At 42.2% G+C, this 20558-nt stretch overlaps 1 protein-coding gene across 3 annotated transcripts in view; it reads left to right on the top strand.

The window, feature by feature from the left end:
• gbf1 (golgi brefeldin A resistant guanine nucleotide exchange factor 1) overlaps positions 1-20558 on the top strand; it is an 81028-nt gene extending 60470 nt beyond the window's left edge. For 2 of the 3 annotated variants that reach the window (XM_069658146.1, XM_069658145.1), the window contains exons 21-40: positions 1624-1706; positions 2909-3145; positions 3684-3777; positions 4293-4469; positions 4637-4701; positions 4842-4965; positions 5966-6037; positions 6247-6341; positions 6438-6591; positions 7938-8163; positions 8312-8469; positions 8574-8823; positions 11996-12216; positions 14023-14173; positions 14314-14444; positions 14687-14788; positions 16346-16459; positions 16594-16771; positions 16870-17052; positions 17148-20558. In XM_069658146.1, the coding sequence (XP_069514247.1) occupies positions 1624-1706; positions 2909-3145; positions 3684-3777; positions 4293-4469; positions 4637-4701; positions 4842-4965; positions 5966-6037; positions 6247-6341; positions 6438-6591; positions 7938-8163; positions 8312-8469; positions 8574-8823; positions 11996-12216; positions 14023-14173; positions 14314-14444; positions 14687-14788; positions 16346-16459; positions 16594-16771; positions 16870-17052; positions 17148-17401 (3069 nt within the window). In that variant the 3' untranslated portion in view covers positions 17402-20558. The remainder of the gene's footprint in view (positions 1-1623; positions 1707-2908; positions 3146-3683; positions 3778-4292; positions 4470-4636; positions 4702-4841; positions 4966-5965; positions 6038-6246; positions 6342-6437; positions 6592-7937; positions 8164-8311; positions 8470-8573; positions 8824-11995; positions 12217-14022; positions 14174-14313; positions 14445-14686; positions 14789-16345; positions 16460-16593; positions 16772-16869; positions 17053-17147) is intronic. The other variant, XM_069658147.1, reaches the window with a different exon arrangement.

Raw genomic sequence — 20558 nt, 5'->3', positions numbered from 1 at the left:
CAGGGTTCAACTCCTGCCCTCGGCCCTCTGCCGTCATCGCCATTCTCTCTTCCCCAATTTCTGCCGCTATCCACTCTAAAATAAAGGCATAAAAAGCCAAAAAAAATAAAAATAAAAAGAATAGTAAACTGTCACTCAGATGGAGTGCAGCTCGGTTCAGTCGGACTGTTTGTTTTTTCCTGTCTGCTGCTGCTCCTGAATAAACAATCAAATGCTTGTGATTTGAAATTAGCAAATGTAAGTTCACAGATTTTGTTCTGAATATCAAAGAAAAGATTGAAGTGTTTGTATATATGTATTTCTTTCTCTCTCTGGGACACTATTTGTGTCTGATTGAGTGACATTCCTCTGTGAGTGCTAGCATTCGCACTGGTGCAGCTTGGCGGCTCAGAAAGCCCAAAGCCAACAGCTGTAGCCAGTGGTGGTCCGTCTGAGAGGTGAACTCATCCTAAACAGATGGCGAGGAGGCGGGGGAGGAGGTGGTGTGTGTGTATGTGTGTCTGCCGTCTTTGTCTCTGTTTTTTCTGCCTTTGATTGACAGCTGATGAAGACTAAACAGAGCCTCTTGGGCAGCTTGTGGGTGGGCCGCTCTTACTGACAAACAATAGCAAGCTCTTGCTTTCCCTTTCTTTCTGTCTCACTGTCTTTTATGAATACATAAATCGTCGAACGGATCGAGCATACCTCATCATACAGCTGCTGTTTTATGCTGTTTAAAATATCCCTATACATTCTTAAAAGGTCAGCTGTGGTTTGGTGAAGAAAGGTCATTGACCTCCGGGCTCAGACAACAGGCAGAGGCTTCCACACAATAGTGTGGAGAGGCCCAATAAAAGTGGCGCCTAGCACTTCAGTTACTTAGCAGCTTGCAATGTGTAGTATTCACCACAGCATGTGTTGGCAGGGGGGTTATTTTTGAAATGAGAAAAGTATGCCCAGCATCGCTGAGTGTAAATGAGATCCTATTCTCAAGGATCTGACAACGAGGTGTGTTTTCAGTGAGGTGCAGGTGAGGTCAGCGGTGTTACGTCCATAAATCAGAGCAAGCTGTTGATCTGGAAGCTGTTGTGTTGGCTCTAGTTACCAGCTGCTGCTCCGTGAGCTGCTCCCTGATACTGAGCGATATGCTATATATACTGTATGTGCAGGGGTGAGACGGTGCGTGTCCCTGATATGAGCATGACAAACAGAGGCCTGATCCTCTGCTTTCTCTGGCCCTCTCTGCCGGTGTTTATTTTTCTGTGTGTCCCTGCAGAGAAGCTCCTGTTTCCCCTCTTCCTAACTGCTAGTTGGACAAACCCTCTCTAGCCGATGAATAAAGCCGAGCCTAGAGGCTGTCAGTCATCGCAGGACGGTTATGTTTATTTACAGGAGGCTCAAGGCTCTAATCCCTATTTTCCTAACGCTGCAACTAAAGCATATTAAGTGACACATAACAAGTGTGTTTCTGCATAATACCCTTTTAATTGTTGGTCGGATGCTCGGTTAACGAAGCACTGAATACCAAAGGCTTGGGTGTGTCGGCCAAGTTATTGACTGGTATGTTGATGGTGTTGAAAAAAGTTTCTACACGGGAACAAAAAAGTGAATATTTTACAACTAAATGTTTTTTTCTTTTAACAGCAATTCAAGAAAAATCTGAAGGGAGTAAATGGAAACAAAGACTTTGATCAGGACATGTTGGAGGATATCTACGTTGCTATCAAGTAAGCTGCCGTCCCACTGCAGCACTCATCTCACTTTCATCAGCCAGCAGCTTTGATTAAACTGAGAAATATTACATTTGGAATCCTAAAAGAATACTCGACTGCCCTGTCTATTATTTATTTGATAGGTGGTAAAACATTACTGGTTTAGTCTATCAAATAACAGAAAAGAACATATAATAATTTCTCACCTATTACATCAGTTTGTTTTGTCCAACCAAGAGGCCAAAATCTCCAATATCTTGGAGCAGCTGTAACCGGAGAATGATGGGAACTTTAGCTAAATTAAGGACTTAAATGATGAATTGATTATCAACTCCATTAATCTTTATTGTTTCAACTCTACTATCAGATGTAAAGCCTGACCGGTGTAGGATTTCAGGATCAATTGTAATTTAGAGAGAAAAATTAATCTTTAAAAGATACTGACATCGATGTAGTGATTTTTTTTTTGATTAAATGAAATAGACCTTTTCTATGTGTACTGTAAGTTAAAGGTATGTAAGGTTCTTTGTTATAGCACCTTTCACACAGCGAGGTCACAAAGTGCCTCACAAAAATCACAGTACTATAATAGCGATCAAATGATTTTATTTAAGAATATTCAACAAAATTATATATTGTCAACCAATTCCACTGCGGCTCACTGCCATCTCAGCAGCGATGCCTCTCTACACGTGCAGCAGACAGTGCTGAGAGTATTGTACACTATGCAGTCTGAGCACACTCTGCTGGACAAACTATGTAATGACACATCTCTAAATCACTACAACCATTTTGTCCCCATTATATATTCTGGAAAACAAGTTTTCATATTTGTGCAAACCGGCCCGATAATATGGGCCAACATGTATGTTGGTCAGGCTCTAATAAAATGTCTGCATAGATTCATAGTCTTTGATCAGATTCAAACTTTAGCAGAGTACCAACTATTTCACTGATCTAAGTTCTTTTGAGTCTGTCTGTATTTTGACATTTAAAACTTTTGCTCCTTAGTTGATTTAAAAAAATCGAGGGGAAAGAAAAGCCTCTTCAACATGAGTCATCAGAAAAGTCATTTTTATTTGTACCAAAACTCAAAACTCTTACGAAAGGATTCCTGCTGATTTGACAAAAGTTAACTTCTGGCTTTTTCCGTTGCTTTAATGTATCAGCTGACGTGGTTGAGCTGCTGTTACAGCTGTTCTGTTCTCCCTCTGTAGGGGTGAGGAGATTGTGATGCCAGACGAGCAGACGGGGTTAGTGAAGGAGAACTACGTTTGGAGTGTGTTACTACACCGCGGTGCCACATCTGAGGGGGTGTTCCTCCACCTGCCACCTGGCAGCTACGACCATGACCTGTTCACCATGACCTGGGGTCCCACCATCGCTGCCCTGTCCTTCGTGTTTGACAAGAGTCTGGACGACAACATCATCCAGAAGGCCATCACTGGCTTTAGGTAAGCAATGTCGATGACTAACAACTAAAGTGGTGGTTTGAATCTAAAAATAGAGCCAAACAAACGCACTTCATATCTTGTCCTAGACATTAGGCCTTCCTTTATTGATTGGAACACTTTCCTCCCACTGGAGCTGTTTGTAGCATTTCCTGAACCTGATGAAACAATATTCTCCAGGTTGTCGTTGGTCTCGCTTTTTTTTTAAATGAAAAAAACTAAAAAATGCTTTAGCTCAACTGAAATCAACGTCATATTTCTACAGAAATTATTTCAGTTGATACATGCTAACATGCATAGCTTATATCAACAATAGCTGTTTTGCAAGTGCAGGTTTCTAAAGATGCAAAGTACTTTGATAGTTTAAAACTCGCACACGCTAATTGGTCAGAGAACAGAGCTTCTGAAATTCAGGTTGGGGGAGTCTGACTGACATTGAATGATTGATGACTGATTCAACAGTAAACCAAACCTTTAGTGTTTTTTAGTGTTTTGTGACGTCTTGAGATGTAAACATTCATATTTGTTTCTGTGTTTGCAGGAAATGTGCAATGATAGCAGCTCACTATGGCTTCAGTGATGTTTTCGACAATTTGATCATCTCCCTCTGCAAGTTCACCACTCTCAGCAGTGAGGTGAGTGAGCTGCCCACGTCCTGTTGAAAACTTCACATCATCAACATTTTACTAAAATTTACTAAAAGTATCCTGAACTACAAAAAGAGACAAATTAACTTTTTTTCTTTTAAATCTTTGATTTGATTTGGTTTATTATAGAATGTATGAGTGCTACATCTACCAAATGTGGTTAAAAAGCAGAGACACTTCATGATATATTACATAAAACAGCAATTACATTACCATTCTTCCTCCTCCCCTAAACCCCTATTTTAAGGTGAATGAAAAACAATATACTGTAGAAATATTCAACACAGCAACAACCACAAAAAAATACATAAACACACAACTATACATATTAACAACAAAACAACAACAACAATGCACAAACTACGGGTTTAGAGTAATGTAGAGTATGTAAAGCTAATTCTATGCTTTGTGATAGCAAGAATCACATCATTAGAGACGTATGTGTACAGTTACTGTGCCCAATGTCCAATGGCTGATTGTTGGTGTTTCCCCTCTCTATGCAGTCCATAGAAAACCTTCCTACAGTGTTTGGCAGCAACAATAAGGCACAGACAGCCGCCAAGACTGTGTTTGACCTTGCCCATCGGCACGGCAACATCCTGAGGGAGGGCTGGAAGAACATTATGGACTCCATGTTGCAGCTGTTCAGAGCCGAGCTGCTGCCCAAAGCCATGGTCGAGGTCAGGACTCATTTACTGCACTCTGAACACTCTTTTCCATTGTGTTCGTGATTGATTAATGTCCGCCTTGTGATGAAGTCTGCAGATACAGTGTGTGGTCTGTTGTATTCCACATGATCTGCTGCCACCTGCTGTTCAGTGCTCAGACTCTGTGCTTGTTGCCTCAGGTGGAAGATTTTGTGGAGCCAAATGGGAAAATTTCACTTCAAAGAGAGGAAACGCCTTCAAATCGGTACGCACCAAACTCACCTGCTGTAGTCGTCTTTGATCCTAGAATAAGGGACCAGCTTTCTGTAATAATGAGATGTGTTTTATTCATCATTCCTGAAAAGAGGGCCCAAAGTAAACTTAAATTAACCTCCTCCGTTGCAGCGGTGAGTCGGCGGTGCTGAGTTTTGTGAACTGGTTGACGTTGAGTGGAGCCGAGCAGTCGGGACTCAGAGGACCTTCTACTGAAAACCAGGAGGCCAAGCAGGCTGCCATCCTCTGCATAAAGGTGAAGTTCTGATTTATGATGGATAATACAACTTTAATCTGTTTTTAAAGGGTACTTGCACCTTAAAAATCTTTGAAATCAGTTTGTAGTCCAACATCCAAGTTCCTGTCTGCCTTACCAAACACAAACACATCATTTTCTTTCCTAATTATCTCTCAGTCAGTATTTATTACTCTGTACATATATATGTTTAAAGCAAAATACGCTCATCTAAAGATAGTGTAAATACACAGAATTCCACTACACCAAACATGCACACACATTTTGCTACTGGTGTGTACCGCACAGCCGTTGTGCTCCTTTATTGCTAGCAAAATGTTCAAATACTACTAAAGTTATCATTATAATTATGATTGTTGGTATGGAGTACCTTTTTACCTCTAGGTGCTGGAACTTGGGGCTACCGTTAGCTGTTACTCTAAGAGCTACCGTTAGCTGTCAAGAAGGAACAGGGCACTTGCACTTCAGCCCCTCACACTCCCACTCATCTGTTCCCTCTTAGTATTTTGGGCTGTCTTTGTAGCTTTATTTCTCCTCCAAGGTATTCCTTCTTCTTGCTCCTTTAGCAGTATAAGCCATTGTCTGCAAAGGAGGTACAGGAAATTTACTGCAAGTTGCCATAGCTCCTGACTGAGACAACCTCTGTGTCATGTTGAAGCCGGATGATGCTAGTTTGTACAGAGTCGCTGTGATTGGCTAGTTACGTGGAAAGCTAAACCTGATTGGTTGTGTGATTCAGACCGGACAAGGGGCGGGCGCTCACAGTCACAGATCAGACATCTACATCATTTCAATTTAATATTGTTAGGGAAATGCAATGATCAAAATGTGTAATTTTTACCAAATTCTTATGAAGTAATGTTGCCTACTGTAGCTTTAAGCTCTTTAAAGTACTACTAAAACTACTAGACTCATTTCCATTGTTTTTTTTAAAAAGCCATTCAGACGTTTTCATTTATAAAATGTGTCAACGATTCTATTTCTGTCTCTCTCTTTTTAGCAATGTGACCCAGAAAAGCTGATCACAGAGAGTAAATTCCTGCAGCTGGAGTCTCTGCAGGAGCTCATGAAGGTTCTTGTTACTTCTCAACAACATTTCTTATCATCTGTGTACACAAAGCTCAACTATCTTGTTGTTTATTGATTTTCCCTGCCTGTGTAGAAGTATTTTCTTACAATGTTTCTAGGCTAGTTGAGATAATGTTAAATATATAAATGTCACAGGTCATCATTCAGTCATAAATACACAAAACAAAGTATAAAACCTCCTCTCCTCCTCAGGCTCTGATATCAGTCACTCCAGATGAAGAGACGTATGATGAGGAGGACGCTGCCTTCTGCTTGGAGATGTTGCTGCGTATCGTTCTGGAGAACCGGTAATTAGGAGAATAGGTCAAAGACGCCTTCCCAGCAGCCATTTGTGTTGTCATTTTTACTACAACGAACATCTCCCCCTCTGTTTGTGTGTGCAGAGACCGTGTGTCCTGTGTGTGGCAGACAGTACGTGACCGCCTCTGCCACCTCTGCGTTCACGCCAACGAGAGCTGCTTCCTGGTGGAGAGGGCGGTGGTGGGACTCCTTCGTCTCGCAATCCGTCTGCTGAGACGAGAAGACATCAGCTCTCAGGTACATTAAACACATAAAAACACACATACACAGACATTAGTGGACACAATGCTGCAGCAGGTTCAGATGACCATTTCAAGTCGGCAGACTGTCCGATATGTTGTATTGAAAGGTCAGCTTAAACCCAAACATTCATTGCCAATTTCTGTTGGTCCACAGCCCTTCACATGGTGATGATGATTTTAAGTAGAGTTTAAGGAGAGTTTTGTCTAAGGCCCCGTGTCCACATGGTAAATGGACTGTACTTGTATAGCGCTTTTCTAGTCTTTGCGACCACTCAAAGCTGCTTTTACACTACATGTCACATTCACACACTGATTGCAGAGGCAGCTACGTAACAGACAATAACATTTTATTTGGAACCCTGATACTGAAATCGACCAGAAGTGATGTCAGAAGACAAACCGCTCGCTCGGCCAATAGAAGGCTTTATTGGACAGGGTTGCCCCGCATCCTGGAAAACCTGGACATTTAGAGAGTAGTTTTCCATTCATGGAAACACCTGGAAATTGATTCTTTTGTTGTTGTGTGTCAGCGGGTATCCGTTTGACAAAAGTACATTTAACTTGAACTGAAATGAAGATTTTCTTCATCTACATCAATTCAGCTATAGGCTACTAGGCGTGCATGTAACAACCCATTACAATACCACCAGTTAAACAATGCTTTGACAAAAACACACACCAGACGTGCGTGTACATTATGGTGTGATTTACTACTACTGTTATATTTTGAAATTGTTACAGTGGTAGAACATAGTACATTTTTCTCCAAGTTTGTAGTTCCTATGAGGAATAAAAGCCAGTGTTTGGAGTGAGTATTGTAACTGCCAATGGAATAGTTTCCTGGAATGATCATTGAAACTCCCGGCCTCTGTACAAGAGAGCCGAGTAATAGTTTGTCTTCTGCCCAGCTGCTATTTAAATGAGCTTGTTCACTACAGAGGTAAACCAGTGCAACCAATATACCAGTATAAAATGCAGAGAGAGGTACTTTATTGTGTAACGGTATTTTACCCAGACGATGTGCTATAATCTAGCTAAAGCGTCATCACGGACAGGCGCTGTCATGATCGCCAGTGCAGCTGACATCCTCACAACAATCAACATAACCGTTGCTCAACTACCTCGCCGGGAGCTAGCAGGATTACAAACCGGATATGTGCGAAAACAGATGGAAATTTGTGTCTGTTTCAAATGAAAATAAATTAAATAGTGTGCGACTAATATTCCAGATTTTACGGCACACCAAGTGGAGTTAGAACTAAATACAGTAAATAAAAGATCCACTATAGTTACAAAAGGATCAACATATTGATGTTCTTCTTTCTCTCTGTGCACCCGCAGGTTCTCCTCTCTCTGCGTCACCTGCTGATGATGAAATCTCACGTCCTGTCCCGGGTCAGCAGGGAGGTGGCCTATGGCCTTCACGAGCTGCTGAAGACTAATGCAGCCAACATCCACTGTACGGACGACTGGTACACGCTCTTCTCCCTGCTGGAGTGCATCGGAGCCGGAGTGAAACCCCACGCCTCTTTTCAACTCGCCTCCAACACCGCTGACAACGACACAGGTTCAATATTTCTCTCAGAATCTCGACTTTATGGCAACAACTGCTGTGGATTGTAAAACCACCGAACCACCAGTATACATGGTGTCAAAGCAATGGTCCTTTTGATCTAAGTTAAACTGAGATATTAACGTCTGCTTTGTGTCTCCAGGAGCTCAGTCAGATAGCGAGCTGCAGTCTCATCATCCCAGTGAAGTGAGTTTAGACCGAGGCTACACCTCTGACTCTGAGGTCTACACTGAGCACAGCAAGGCCAGGATCCCTCGCTCCACAACAGATGTGGATGTCGCCAGCAGTGGATGGCTTGTGGTCAGGGCACACACAAAGATCAATTGATGGATTCGATTATAAGAGCATAATATAAAAGATTACACTGACGTGTTTTTGTTATCTTGTGAATTTATTTTATTCAGGTTGGCAAAGACGACCTGGAGACCAGTAAGATACCAACCCTGGGCTCTAAAGCTCAGCTGAACCACCCGCTGGTCAACCAGTACAGTCTGACGCTGGGTCAGGACCTGGGCCAGCACGACACCAAGTCTCTCATCAAGTGTGTGGAAACGCTCTCATTCATCGTGCGCGATGCCGCTCACGTGACCCCTGACAACTTTGAGCTGTGTGTGAGAGCCATACGAGTGTTTGTGGAGGCCAGCCTGAATGGAGGTGAGACATTGAATACATTTTTGATTTCATAGTAGAGATAGACCGATTTCAGGGCCGATACGGATTATTAGTAGTCGAGGAGGCCGATGACCGATATTTGGAGCCGATATTCATTTGCAGTAAAAGTTAAAATATTGGCGTCAAAATTTTGAATAATACAAACTCCAACACTTAACTTTGTTTAAATGCCTTTAAGCATATGTTTATTAAACAAACAAACAAAAAGCGCAGGGAGTTCCCAGTGTCAGCAGCATCTCTTATAAAGTTAACTGAAAATTTAGATAAATAAATAAATAACTTCCTGAAGTTTTATAAAGTAAATAAAACAAAGTTAAATAAAATTTGCAAAGAAATGAACTCTTATCGGCCGTCAGATTAAAAAAAAAAAAAGGCCGATGCCGATATGCGTCAAAATGCCGAATATCGGCGCCGATAATCCTATTTCATAGGAGCTGTTAAAAAGATGACATTTACTAGCTACCTAAGGGACTAAGATGAAGTATGAATAAGTTAAACATTAAGTTACTGGTTATAATTTCTCCCAAGTGGTTTTTATTACAAAGGTCCTGTTCAGATCGTTCCACTTATTTGGGGGATTCTGGTGTTTGATGAGATATGTACTTGAGAAGGACTCTGCTCTATGAATGAAGTGTTGTAGTAGCAGTGTGAAGAAACGTTTGATTCAAACCACAAGGATTTGGTATCTGATTAATTTAACAATGATTTTCCTGTCCTCAGTCTGCTTTGTTTGTGTCCTCCTTCATGTTTTCACCTCTGTGTCCTGCCCTACATTCTTCCCCCCTCTTCCTCCCTTTATCCTCCTCCTCATCTGCCCCTCTAACCTCCTCTCTCCCCTCTTCCATTCATCTCCCTTTGTGGCGTTTGCGATCTACAGTAAGACAGGGATTAAGGTTGAAAACGGCAGTGGTACGCGTGTGCTTTGGCAAAGATGACGGCCTATTCATTTTCTCTTACTGCTTCAGGCCGTTGGATACATTCTGTCAACAGAGCTTTACACAGGTGGACAAAAGTGATGGGTCGATCAAAGCGGCGTGTGAGGATGGCGCTAATCTGTATGAGATACTGATAGAAAATGCAAAACCTTTTATTACAGGGTTGGGCCTTTGTGGTCTGACTTCAAATCTTCTTTTTAAGTTGGTGTCAAGATAAATAAAATGCTTTTTGCATGATAATGGCACCTAGCACGCAGCCCAGGGGCATAGCAACGGCTGCATGCTAGTAATTATGGGCCATAGTGAATATATGTTGTTTGATGTTTGCAATTATACACTCCTGAGTCTTCTTTAGTCTGATTTATACTTAACATGTTTTTTCAAATAAATGCTGTTAGGCTTCAGAAGATGGCACAGCAGGACTGTTGGCGGGTCAGTGATTTGGGATTTATAAATTGGCTTAGGCTACGAAGCAATAGCCTTTAGCTCTGAACTTGTATTATATTTCATCCAGAGGAAGTCAAACAGTTTTGTGCTGCATGACGAAAGAACATTTGGAAGTTTCTCAGCATGTCTGCAGCCAAGCACAGACCAGTCTGGACCTTAGAAGTGCACATCTCAGGATTCTATTAATAGTTTTGGGATGACAAACACATGCTGTTCTTTACTTTCCTCCAATCACATCCATTTACACCAGTAAGTCCTCCCAACTACCAACAACAGCATCGTTTATCGTTGCCTCCCATGATGTGTTATAGATTATTTATAATTATAGGGATTTCAACATCAACTCTTTACTACGTTTTGACTCAAGAGTAAACTTGTGCTAGATTAAAGGTAACACAATGAACAGAACACATGGGGCCCATCTTCATAAGCCCTTTATACACAGAGATTCCACCACAGCGCTGTAACAAAGCATCGGCGTCATACTTTTACACAGAACCACACAGCTGCGTAATATTGCTGTCCCAGTGTGTGTTTTTACTAGAGATAGACCGATATGTTTTTTTCAGGGCCGATACCGATACCGATTATCAGTAGTCAAGGAGGCCGATAACCAATATTTGGAGCCGATATTCATTTGCAGTAAAAGTTAAAATATTGGCGCCAAAACTCCAACACTTAACTTTGTTTAAATGCCTTTAAGCATATGTTTATTAAACAAACAAACAAAAAGCGCAGGGAGTTCCCAGGGTCAGCAGCATCTCTTATAAAGTTAACTGAAAATTTAGATAAATAAATCACTTCCTGAAGTTTTATAAAGTAAATAAAACAAAGTTAAATAAAATTTGCAAAGAAATGAACTTTTTCTCCTCTCCGCCGTGTGTGTGAGCACTCTGCATGCACAGCTTTCACTGCTGATAGGCTGTTACCTGTGCTCTGCGTGTAACCAATCAGTGCTGTGGGTGGGACAATGCTGGAGACAGAGTAGTGACTGCAGACAGAGAGGCGCGGCTGCATCAGAGCCAAATTAACCCAGTTTTAAATTGATCTCTTAACGGCCGTCGGATTAAAAAAAAAAAAAAAAAAAGGCTGATGCCGATATGCGTCAAAATGCTGAATATCGGCGCCGATAATCGGTCCCTAGTTTTTACACAGCGTTACGGCATACTATGAACTACAGTGCTCATATTTCGCAGCATTTTGTTGTTTATTTTTGGACCTGACAAGAACGATTTGTGCTGGTTTTCACACCACTTCTTCAACAACATTTTAGCACATCTTGTACTTGGTTCGGGGCTAAACAAACAAAACAATCAAAGTTGAAATGTTGTGTGATCAAATATGTGTGGAGATTGCTGAAGTACAAAACATACTCTTAAACCTGCATACTCACATGGTGCTGGGGAGTAGGAGGGTTCACCTACTTTTGAGGTGGTAAAAAAACATCCCACTGACCAAGGAGATGTACCAGGCTCTGCTGGGGACAGATATATCAGGGTTTAAAGCTGTGTGGGAAAGAGTTGAGGTTCCAGCAAGTCCAACAAAAGACACAGTGCCATCAATACTTTCTCTCCTTAATCGACAGACCTCAACTTGGTTAAATGTCTTTGGAAGAATAGGAAAAGGTTAAACACAAGTAGACATCAGAATGGACACTGTCGTGTACTTTAAGGGAGATAGGAAATGTGGATTCTCAAACTCTTCCTGATCTTGAGCAGTCGGAAATAAAATAGTTTTTTGGGGGTTTAATTTCATATACTTTGCTTCCTCAGGTTACCGCAACCACGACAAGAAAAAGAGCCACAAGTACGACTCCTCCAAGTCCCGGATGAGGAGGAAGGCTGGGGGCAGGGAGAAGGAGGGCGGAGGTGGCACGAGGCGAGGTGGCAGTCGGGCATCCAGCCAGCGTCCATCGCGCTCCCACAGCGACGACGAGGAGGACGAGGGCGTCCCTGCCAGCTACCACACGGTGTCATTACAGGTTAGTCAGGATGTAAGTACAACGGCACTCTTTACCCTTCTTCCTTCTGTTGATTTGAGCCGAGCCGTCCCAAAAGCATCTTGTTTCATCAGTAAATGTTTCTTAGTTAATATAGGGGGTGGATTTAGTGCATGTAGCACTAAAATTACTCATTTAAAGGCTTAAAGAGTGCTTTAGATTGATGTGATTGTGGCATCAAGATGTTTTTGGCGGTGGCTACCGAAGAGACATTTAGGACGGGTGTAACTTTATATGATGAAAGCTTTACACACAGCTATCATGTGGAGCACAGTTTAGAATGAAGACTATAGTTAATCAAACATTACACCCCTCCTGATAGTCGTGCTGTGTGGCGTTAGCTCGGGTGGGAATGTAAGACAAAGAATAATACCAGTGTATTTCATCCTGTTGCTGTTGCTATTATCCAGAATTTCCAACAGTTCTCAAAAACACATCGTCCCATCAGTTGATCGTTATTGTCACAGGCAGCATTTTCCATGACATCTCCGTACGCCACACTAGGCCAACCATGTCCTGCCAACACACTGTTTATATGAAGTAGGTGTAGCTGCAAGGTGTGAAAGTGAAGTCAAAGTGCAAGCTCCTAAATCCTGCATTCCTTCTTATGACTAGCAGGAGGCAACTTAACTGGTTGCAAAAGAAGACCGATTCTAGTGAGAAAAAATGACCCTACTTCTCACTTGAGTTGTTGATGAGATTATAGTGTTAATCCTGAGTTTAAAGTCTTTTTAGATACAGCATGATGATCATTGCAAACCTTAAAAACGCCTTGTTCAGTGCTTTGTTGTACCTAAAAGACACTACTGCCAATGTTATTAATAAGTACAGGTTATACTTCGGCCTGTTCTTGGTTATCAAAGTGGAATCCCAATTAATATAACAGTTGCTGTGAATGACGGATATATTTGGTTACCATGTTGGCGCTAGCGTTAGCTGATGACTTAGCGTTAGCTTACCTCTTGCTCATCTCCAGCTTTTTTTCCAAAAACATTACCAAGATGTCTATGGCCAAATGACAAACAAAGGTGTTAAAACAGAAGTCCAAAAACTACTTGGTGACATTACTGCAGCATACAGTCTATGGTCTCAGCTCTTGCTCTGTACCTAAAGCACAGACATTAGAGTGGTTTCAATCCGCTCACCTCCGTCTCTGAAATGAAGCAAATAAGTGATTTCCCAAAACGTTAAACTATTACTTTTAGTAGGAGTCAGTGTAGGACGCTGACATGCAAGCATCGTCATTTATTGGGAGGCATCAGCAATAAGTGATTTTACACTGGTATAATTCTTTAATTCATGTTATTGGGGTACAGAATCACGACAGTGCTGCGAGTCTTTTGTTTCCCCTCTCTACACAATCACACAGACAAAGCTTTACTCTTTCTCACTGCACTGTGTACCGTCTGGTTGAGGGAGAGTCTATATGTTCACTAAGAGCTTTAAATAATCTGTATGTCTTCCTCTGGTGAAACTTAAACTTCTTATTATCTTTAAAATGTATCATTTATCTTGTGGAAGCTTTTCGTTAAGAAACATGGATTAAAAGTGTTTTTAGGACACGAGCAACATTTTAAAAGAAGGCATAATATTAGACAGAATTGTCACGTCGTTACACGCTTTATGAGTTTACTTAAAATGTCTCTCAGGCAACTTTTTTCATATCAAAAGAAGAAGAAGTATAAAATCATAGCTCTGTTGTCGACAGATCATCAGTTACAGTACTAGTTTTTCCTCTTAAACCCGATCCATCCCGTCATTGTTAACACTTTAGTTTGTGTGTGTATGTGTGTCCTGCAGCTGTTGGACCTGATGCACACGCTGCACACCCGGGCTGCCAGCATCTACAGCTCCTGGGCAGAGGAGCAGCGCCATCTAGAGGCAGCAGGCAGGAAGATCGAGGCCGACTCCCAGACTCTGTGGACCAGCTGCTGGTGCCCGCTGCTGCAAGGTAGACAGGCAATCTAATGTAGTCAAACACAACAGCTATTGCAAACGGTTTATGTTTGGAGTTTATTTTATTATAAATAGGATTTGAGTCCACTTAAAGCTCCACTACTGCTCATGTCTCCATATTGTTACCCACTCTAGGCATTGCTTGGCTGTGCTGTGACGCCAGACGACAGGTTCGCATGCAGGCCCTCACCTACCTCCAGAGGGCGCTGCTGGTCCACGATCTGCAGACTCTTGATGCAACAGAGTGGGAATCTTGCTTCAATAAGGTAAGAAAGATGTAGGATTGATAAAATATGCTGATGGCGTTGGATATACTCAACCATTGTTTAATCTCCTGCTATCCTTTTCCCACTCACTTCTCATGTGTACTTTCAGATCTCTGGTGTTCATTAATATTCTTTTTCACTGATTTAAAGAGCTTCTTTATTAACTGTGTGTGTGTGTGTGTGTGTGTGTGTGTGTGTGTGTGTGTGTGTGTGTGTGTGTGTGTTTATATGTGTGTTTGCAGGTGCTCTTCCCCCTGTTGACGAAGCTGCTCGACAACATCAGCCCAGCAGATGTGGGCGGCATGGAGGAGACCAGAATGAGAGCCTGCACGCTCTTGTCAAAGGTTCAGAGCAACACACGCTACAGTTACAGATTGATAATTTAGCTATTTAACCGTAGACACATAACAGTTTTTACTTTGGCTTGTTGCAACAACAACAACTTGTAGCTCTGTATTAGGAATTTTTCTGTGTTGCTTCTTTAGGGTACATTTTCTCAGTTCATTTAAAAGAAGAAGATTGGACCAGGAAGAGATTGTTTTTTAAGCTAATGTTAGCCATAAACTGTTTCTGATGTCTTCTGACAAATCATATAGTTAGACACCAGAACAATTTCTCTATTTATTGCTTCAAAATGGAGTAAAAGTGGCCAGACGTACCTAAACAACTGATACTGGTGATACTGTTTAAAGTACTAAAAATCAATGAACTAGAAAGCAGCCCTTTGGAAATATATGAACATGTGCAGTAGTATAACAGTTTTGATCATAGCTTTTAAGTTAAAGGAGAAATTTGCCCTTGGAAAAAAGCCACTGTCAGTCAAAGCTGGTGTTCTCTGTAACTGATAGAAGCAATAATATTTGAAACTGGCACCATAGCTGTGGAGAAAGTTGTACAAACAGCTCGTGGTGTCGCCCATTCTACATTCCTACAACACCCAGCATGCATTGCGCCCCTCCCTCTGAAAGGAACGGACCAGCGAGAGACGCTGGAGTGAAATACTACCATTTCGCTGCAGGCAATGGCTCAGAGCGGTGCAGAATCCAAAATCCGACGGGAATATACCGGTGGATCGTCGAAAAAAAACTTCGGGTCTGCAGTCTATGTTTGAAACCTGACGATTTTGAACGAGACATGACAACAGAGGTGGGCGAGATTGAGGAAGTGTAGTTTAGTAAGCTCCCTGGCCTCTGCCAGATGACGTGTTTACGTCGTCTGGCGGAGGTTTTCCAGGGCCCATCGGAGACACAGAGCCAAAGGCACAGAGCCAAACTGCATTTTTTTTTTCTCCCATGATGGCATTAGCTCCCCATGATAGCACGATAGGACTGAGGTTGAAAATCAGATCATTGGTTTTAACTTTATATTGTGTGACATGTAACATGAGTTAACGGTCCATACAGAGGACAGGAAGAATTGGCTATTAAAGGAGTTTAAATCCAGTCAGAGTGGCAACAAAGACTGCATTTCTCTGTCTAATCATTGAGAAAGTATACTCTAACAGAAGTAACTATTTTATTTGTGTTTTTATGGCCTATGAACCACAAAGAAACAGTATAACACCATCAGCTTTGTGCTACATCACTTATGTGCTACACATTCACAGTACATTAACTTCACCAAGGGGACGACCATTTCCATTAATAGAGTCAAAATTAATTGACAAACACAATAATGGCTAATAATTGACTACGTTTGTGTTCTGTTGTGCTTTATCGAGCCATCATGCCAACATTATTGTAAGGCTAACACTAGTCCTGCTGCCAGCAAAGAAAAGTTAACAGGAACCCCCTGGTGCACTTCATTTAGAGATCTTCTGAATTGAAAGAGACCCAGGTTAACAGAGCTCATTCTCCTGGCAGCAGCTGTGACTGATGTGTGATGGTTTTCTTTTTGTGCAGGTTTTCCTCCAGCACCTCTCTCCTCTGCTGTCTCTGCCCACCTTCGCTGCCCTCTGGCTCACCATTCTGGATTTCATGGACAAGTACATGCACGCAGGATCCAGTGACTTACTGGTGAGGATAGTGTTAACACTAACACACAGTGTTTTAATGAGATTCCAATTAGCTGATAAAGACTTGGAGCAGGAAGGAGACTATGTGCCTGATTGACCCTCTGCCCTCCTGATTTGCTTTGTTTGTTTGTGTAGTTGGAGGCGATCCCCGAGTCTCTGAAGAACATGCTGCTGGTGATGGACACCGCAGGGATCTTCCACAGCGCCGACTCCAGGACGGGATACTCAGACCTGTGGGAAATAACCTGGGAACGGATCGTCTGCTTCCTGCCTCACCTGAGGGAGGAGCTCTTCAAGCAGACAGTCATACCAGGTACGTAGCAGACGTGCAGGGGTACAGGTATATAGACTTTATCAGCTTTGGCGCCATTGCTTGCCCTGAAGATGCTTACTCTTCCTTCTCCTTTTTAGATCCAGTACCTCCAGCAGAGTCCGTGCCGCCAACATCCCCTGCAGGCCGGCCTCCATCCCCTCAGGTGTCCCCACCACCTGCCCACCCACCTTCTCCAGTCCCAGTCCCAGTAACCCCTGCAGAGACAAAGACCCCCAGCAGGCCAGCTTCACCGCAGGAGCCCCAACCAACCAGTGCCAACGGTAACACGCTGATGCAGCACAGTCACATGTTAGCACTCAGTGATCAGCTGTGTGCACATACAGTACATAACGATTTCTACCTGTGTGTTTTCTAGGATCTGACCGATCGTCTCCGGTCCCTCCCTCGATGTCGCCCATGCCGGTGCCGTTAACAACATCCCCCGCCCAGTCCTCCTCACCTCTGAGCCAGTCCCCTCTCATCCTGCAGCCCCTCGCCTCTCCGCTGCAAGTTGGAGTCCCGCCCATGTCCCTGCCAATCATCCTGAACCCCGCCCTCATCGAGGCCACGTCCCCCGTACCGCTGCTGCCCGGTCCCAGACCTACGAGCCCGTCTGACGAGGTCAAGTGAGAAAACGACACCCAACCACCACCGCCACCTCTCTGTCATCTTTCCAGACCACCGCCCCCTGAACAACTGAAGCCAACAGAGTCAACTTCAACCACAGAGCTGCTTGTGAAAATGATGTAATATGTAGAAGAGGACAAATGTGATGTGACGCCTTAATTTTACCACATTTAAAAGGAAAAATCCCACCAAACACTGTTACTGAGACAGCTACTGCTGGTGCACGCTTTTGTGTTTCCTGTGACATCAATGCACGACAGAAATCACTATTAATATATAAATATTATAAATTGCAGCCAGGGCTGTAAGTCTATGGGAAGAACTTAGGTGTTTTGGTAGCCGCGAGAGATTATGTTGTACATTGTGAACATTTTACCTGCTGATCAGAACATTACATATATTTTAGACCAATACAATACAATACAAATTCAGATCAGTAATTCAGTAAGCAAAGCTTTTATGTCCTAAAAGCTCAAACTAAAGGTTTAAATATGTTCAACAGTTTTCATATGAGGCTGGATTTTTTTCCCCTTATGTTCAACATCAGGTTAAAGTTGAGTCTCATTAACCTGATGGTGGACATGAATAAAATGTGGTATAAAAGAGAAGGCTTTGTTCTGGATTCAGCAGTCACTCCCATATCTTCTCATTCTGAAGATTACAGTCGAAGGAGAAACACCTGAAGGAAACTCCCCCCCCAACCCCCCCTGCACCTCCCTTGTGATAGTAACTTGATAAGACCAGGCTGACCTCATGGCTTCGCTCGCACCGATGTTTATATTAATCTAGAGATTTAAGGCAGGGACAGCAAAGATCCACACATGTAAGTTATTGGATATTAGGTACTGCATGTTAGTGATTAAATAGTTCCAGACATCTAAACAGACCTGTGAAATCAATGTCTGTTTATAATTCTTTTCTGTTCTCCTGTGACGGCTCGAGACAGAGACGCAGAGGCGGTTTGTCCCCAACGACAAAACATTGATTTCGGGCACCTTATGAATTCTTTCCCCGGTAGACGTGAAAAGGGGATTGTGAGCATGTGAACCGGAGACGTCACATCTAAAACATTCCTACATGTAGATAGTCGAGTGTGCCGTGAGCTTGGCCCACTGTACAGAGAGTTAGAGATCCAAATAGTGACTTTTATTCTTTATGATAACAAATATTTGGTGTCATTTTATGTTTGTGCAGCTCAGTGCGTACAGCAGTCCACTCATGATTAATCCCCAGAGCCTGAGGAGCTCTCTATGTAAACAGAGCTACTAATCATATCAGAAGGAATCTATGGAAGAAACAGTTAGAATACGTTCACACCTTATTGTTGACAGTAATAATTCAATGGAGCTATCGATGAATTTATAACATTAAGTTGTTTTACTTTGAAAACCATCATTCTGTATTTATGTAGCATGAAGATTTCAGCATTTTCTTTCAAATGGTGTAATTTCAAAACCTTGTTTTTAATTCAATAACTTTATTCATAAAAACCAATAAATAAACAAATAAAGAGTTGACCTAATGTGCAGTAAGTGCATCAGAACAAGTGCAGGGAGTTCAAACAGAAACGTTGTCCTTGTTCGTCTATTTTACCATTTCTGTGCAGACTGGAGCAGGTGAATCGATCGATGCAAGGCAGAAGATGTTGGTATCAGAAGTTTCCTGGTTTCAGTTTGTAGTCTGAGTCATATTGACCCAACGACTGTATATATAGATGGACGCGTCTCCGTCTGCTCTCATTGTACAAAAGTGATGCCAGAATAGCCACCAGGACAGGCGCTGCCATCTTGCAGCGGTGACGTCATTTGGAGCAAGAGTCTGCGCAGTAGAGAACGGTTAGTGGAGCCGCCGTAGCCACTTCAACTAACAACAACACACACTTAACAAAAAAACAAGGATCGTTTAACAGCAGAACAGCTTCTTTGTGTTGGTCTGAGGTTAACGTTCACAGGTACGGAAACTTCAATGACTGTAGTGATTGTTTTAGTTACGTCTCCTCTCGCCGTTCCTCCTCTACTCTGCTAATCTTTTTACAGCATCTAATAACTAATTAAAGATAAACTCGTCAGAAAAATGAACACTTGACGTAAATCAGCATGATAAGAACTAACTATAATGACAGAAACCATGTTTCAGAAACATTTATTAGGCTTGTATTTTGATTTTATTGTTTGACTCATGTCCCATCTGCTAACATGGAGGAGGCGGGCTTTATGACGTATACTGCAGCCAGTCAGCAGGGGGCGATAGAGATGTTTTGGCTTCACTTTTAGGGAGCTGTCACGTCGTCCATCTTTTTATACAGTCTATATATTGACCAAATACGTTTGCTGCACGCAGGAGAACAGTCAGTCAGCGGAGAGTGAAAATGCTGATTCACATCGGCCAAAATGTGATCGGCCAATCTGATTTACAAATAAACCATGATGCCTTTTGTGGATTAAAGCACCCAAAATTTAGCTTTAATTAGCTCCATCTCAATTTTGGAATTTGACTCGCATGTGAATACAAAACATAGAACCTAAAATAAAGTTATTGATATGGCACAACTTTGAATAAGTCAGTCATCAGAGGTGAATCTAGAGCACTGAAGTTCAGATGGTTTCCAGAGTAAAACATTTTAGTGCTTTAAATCTAGTTGTATTTACATCTCCACAGTAAATACTCAGCTGTGAATGAATATCACGATAAGGTTTTCAGTTTGCTTCCATAGAAACCTGCTGATATTCTTGCATGCTGATTGTGCCTTGTGTACAATGACATGGAACCTGACAAACTCATGACGACTAATTAACCGTTTTAATGCCAAATATGTGACCTGGAGCGTGGTGTACACCATCCATTCAGAGTGGCCCTGGGATCCTCTCAGTGATGTTTAATGTTATTTATTGAGTTCAGAAGGAAGAGACGGACGTTCCCACTGCAGTTTGCTCGACATGCTGTAGATACTGTGTGTGTGTGTCAGTCAGGTAACACTACAGCCTTATACAGCCTCCAACATGAGACAGTCTGTGAGCTGTGTGTTTATTGTTGTACGGGACTCTTACATATATATCAGGAGCTGATTCTTGCTTGAACAGGAAATTACATGAATATAATGTGTATATATAAATGCAAGGTAAAGTACTTTTTACTATGTAATAAATATACTGTAAAGAAA

This window comes from Semicossyphus pulcher, unplaced genomic scaffold (assembly GCF_022749685.1).
Source record: "Semicossyphus pulcher isolate SPU_LCO1_2020_fin unplaced genomic scaffold, fSemPul1.0.p SCAF_12, whole genome shotgun sequence".
NCBI lineage: Eukaryota > Metazoa > Chordata > Actinopteri > Labriformes > Labridae > Semicossyphus > Semicossyphus pulcher.
The sequence above is the reverse complement of the archived record's forward strand: the minus strand, read 5'-3'. Positions and strand labels throughout refer to the sequence as shown.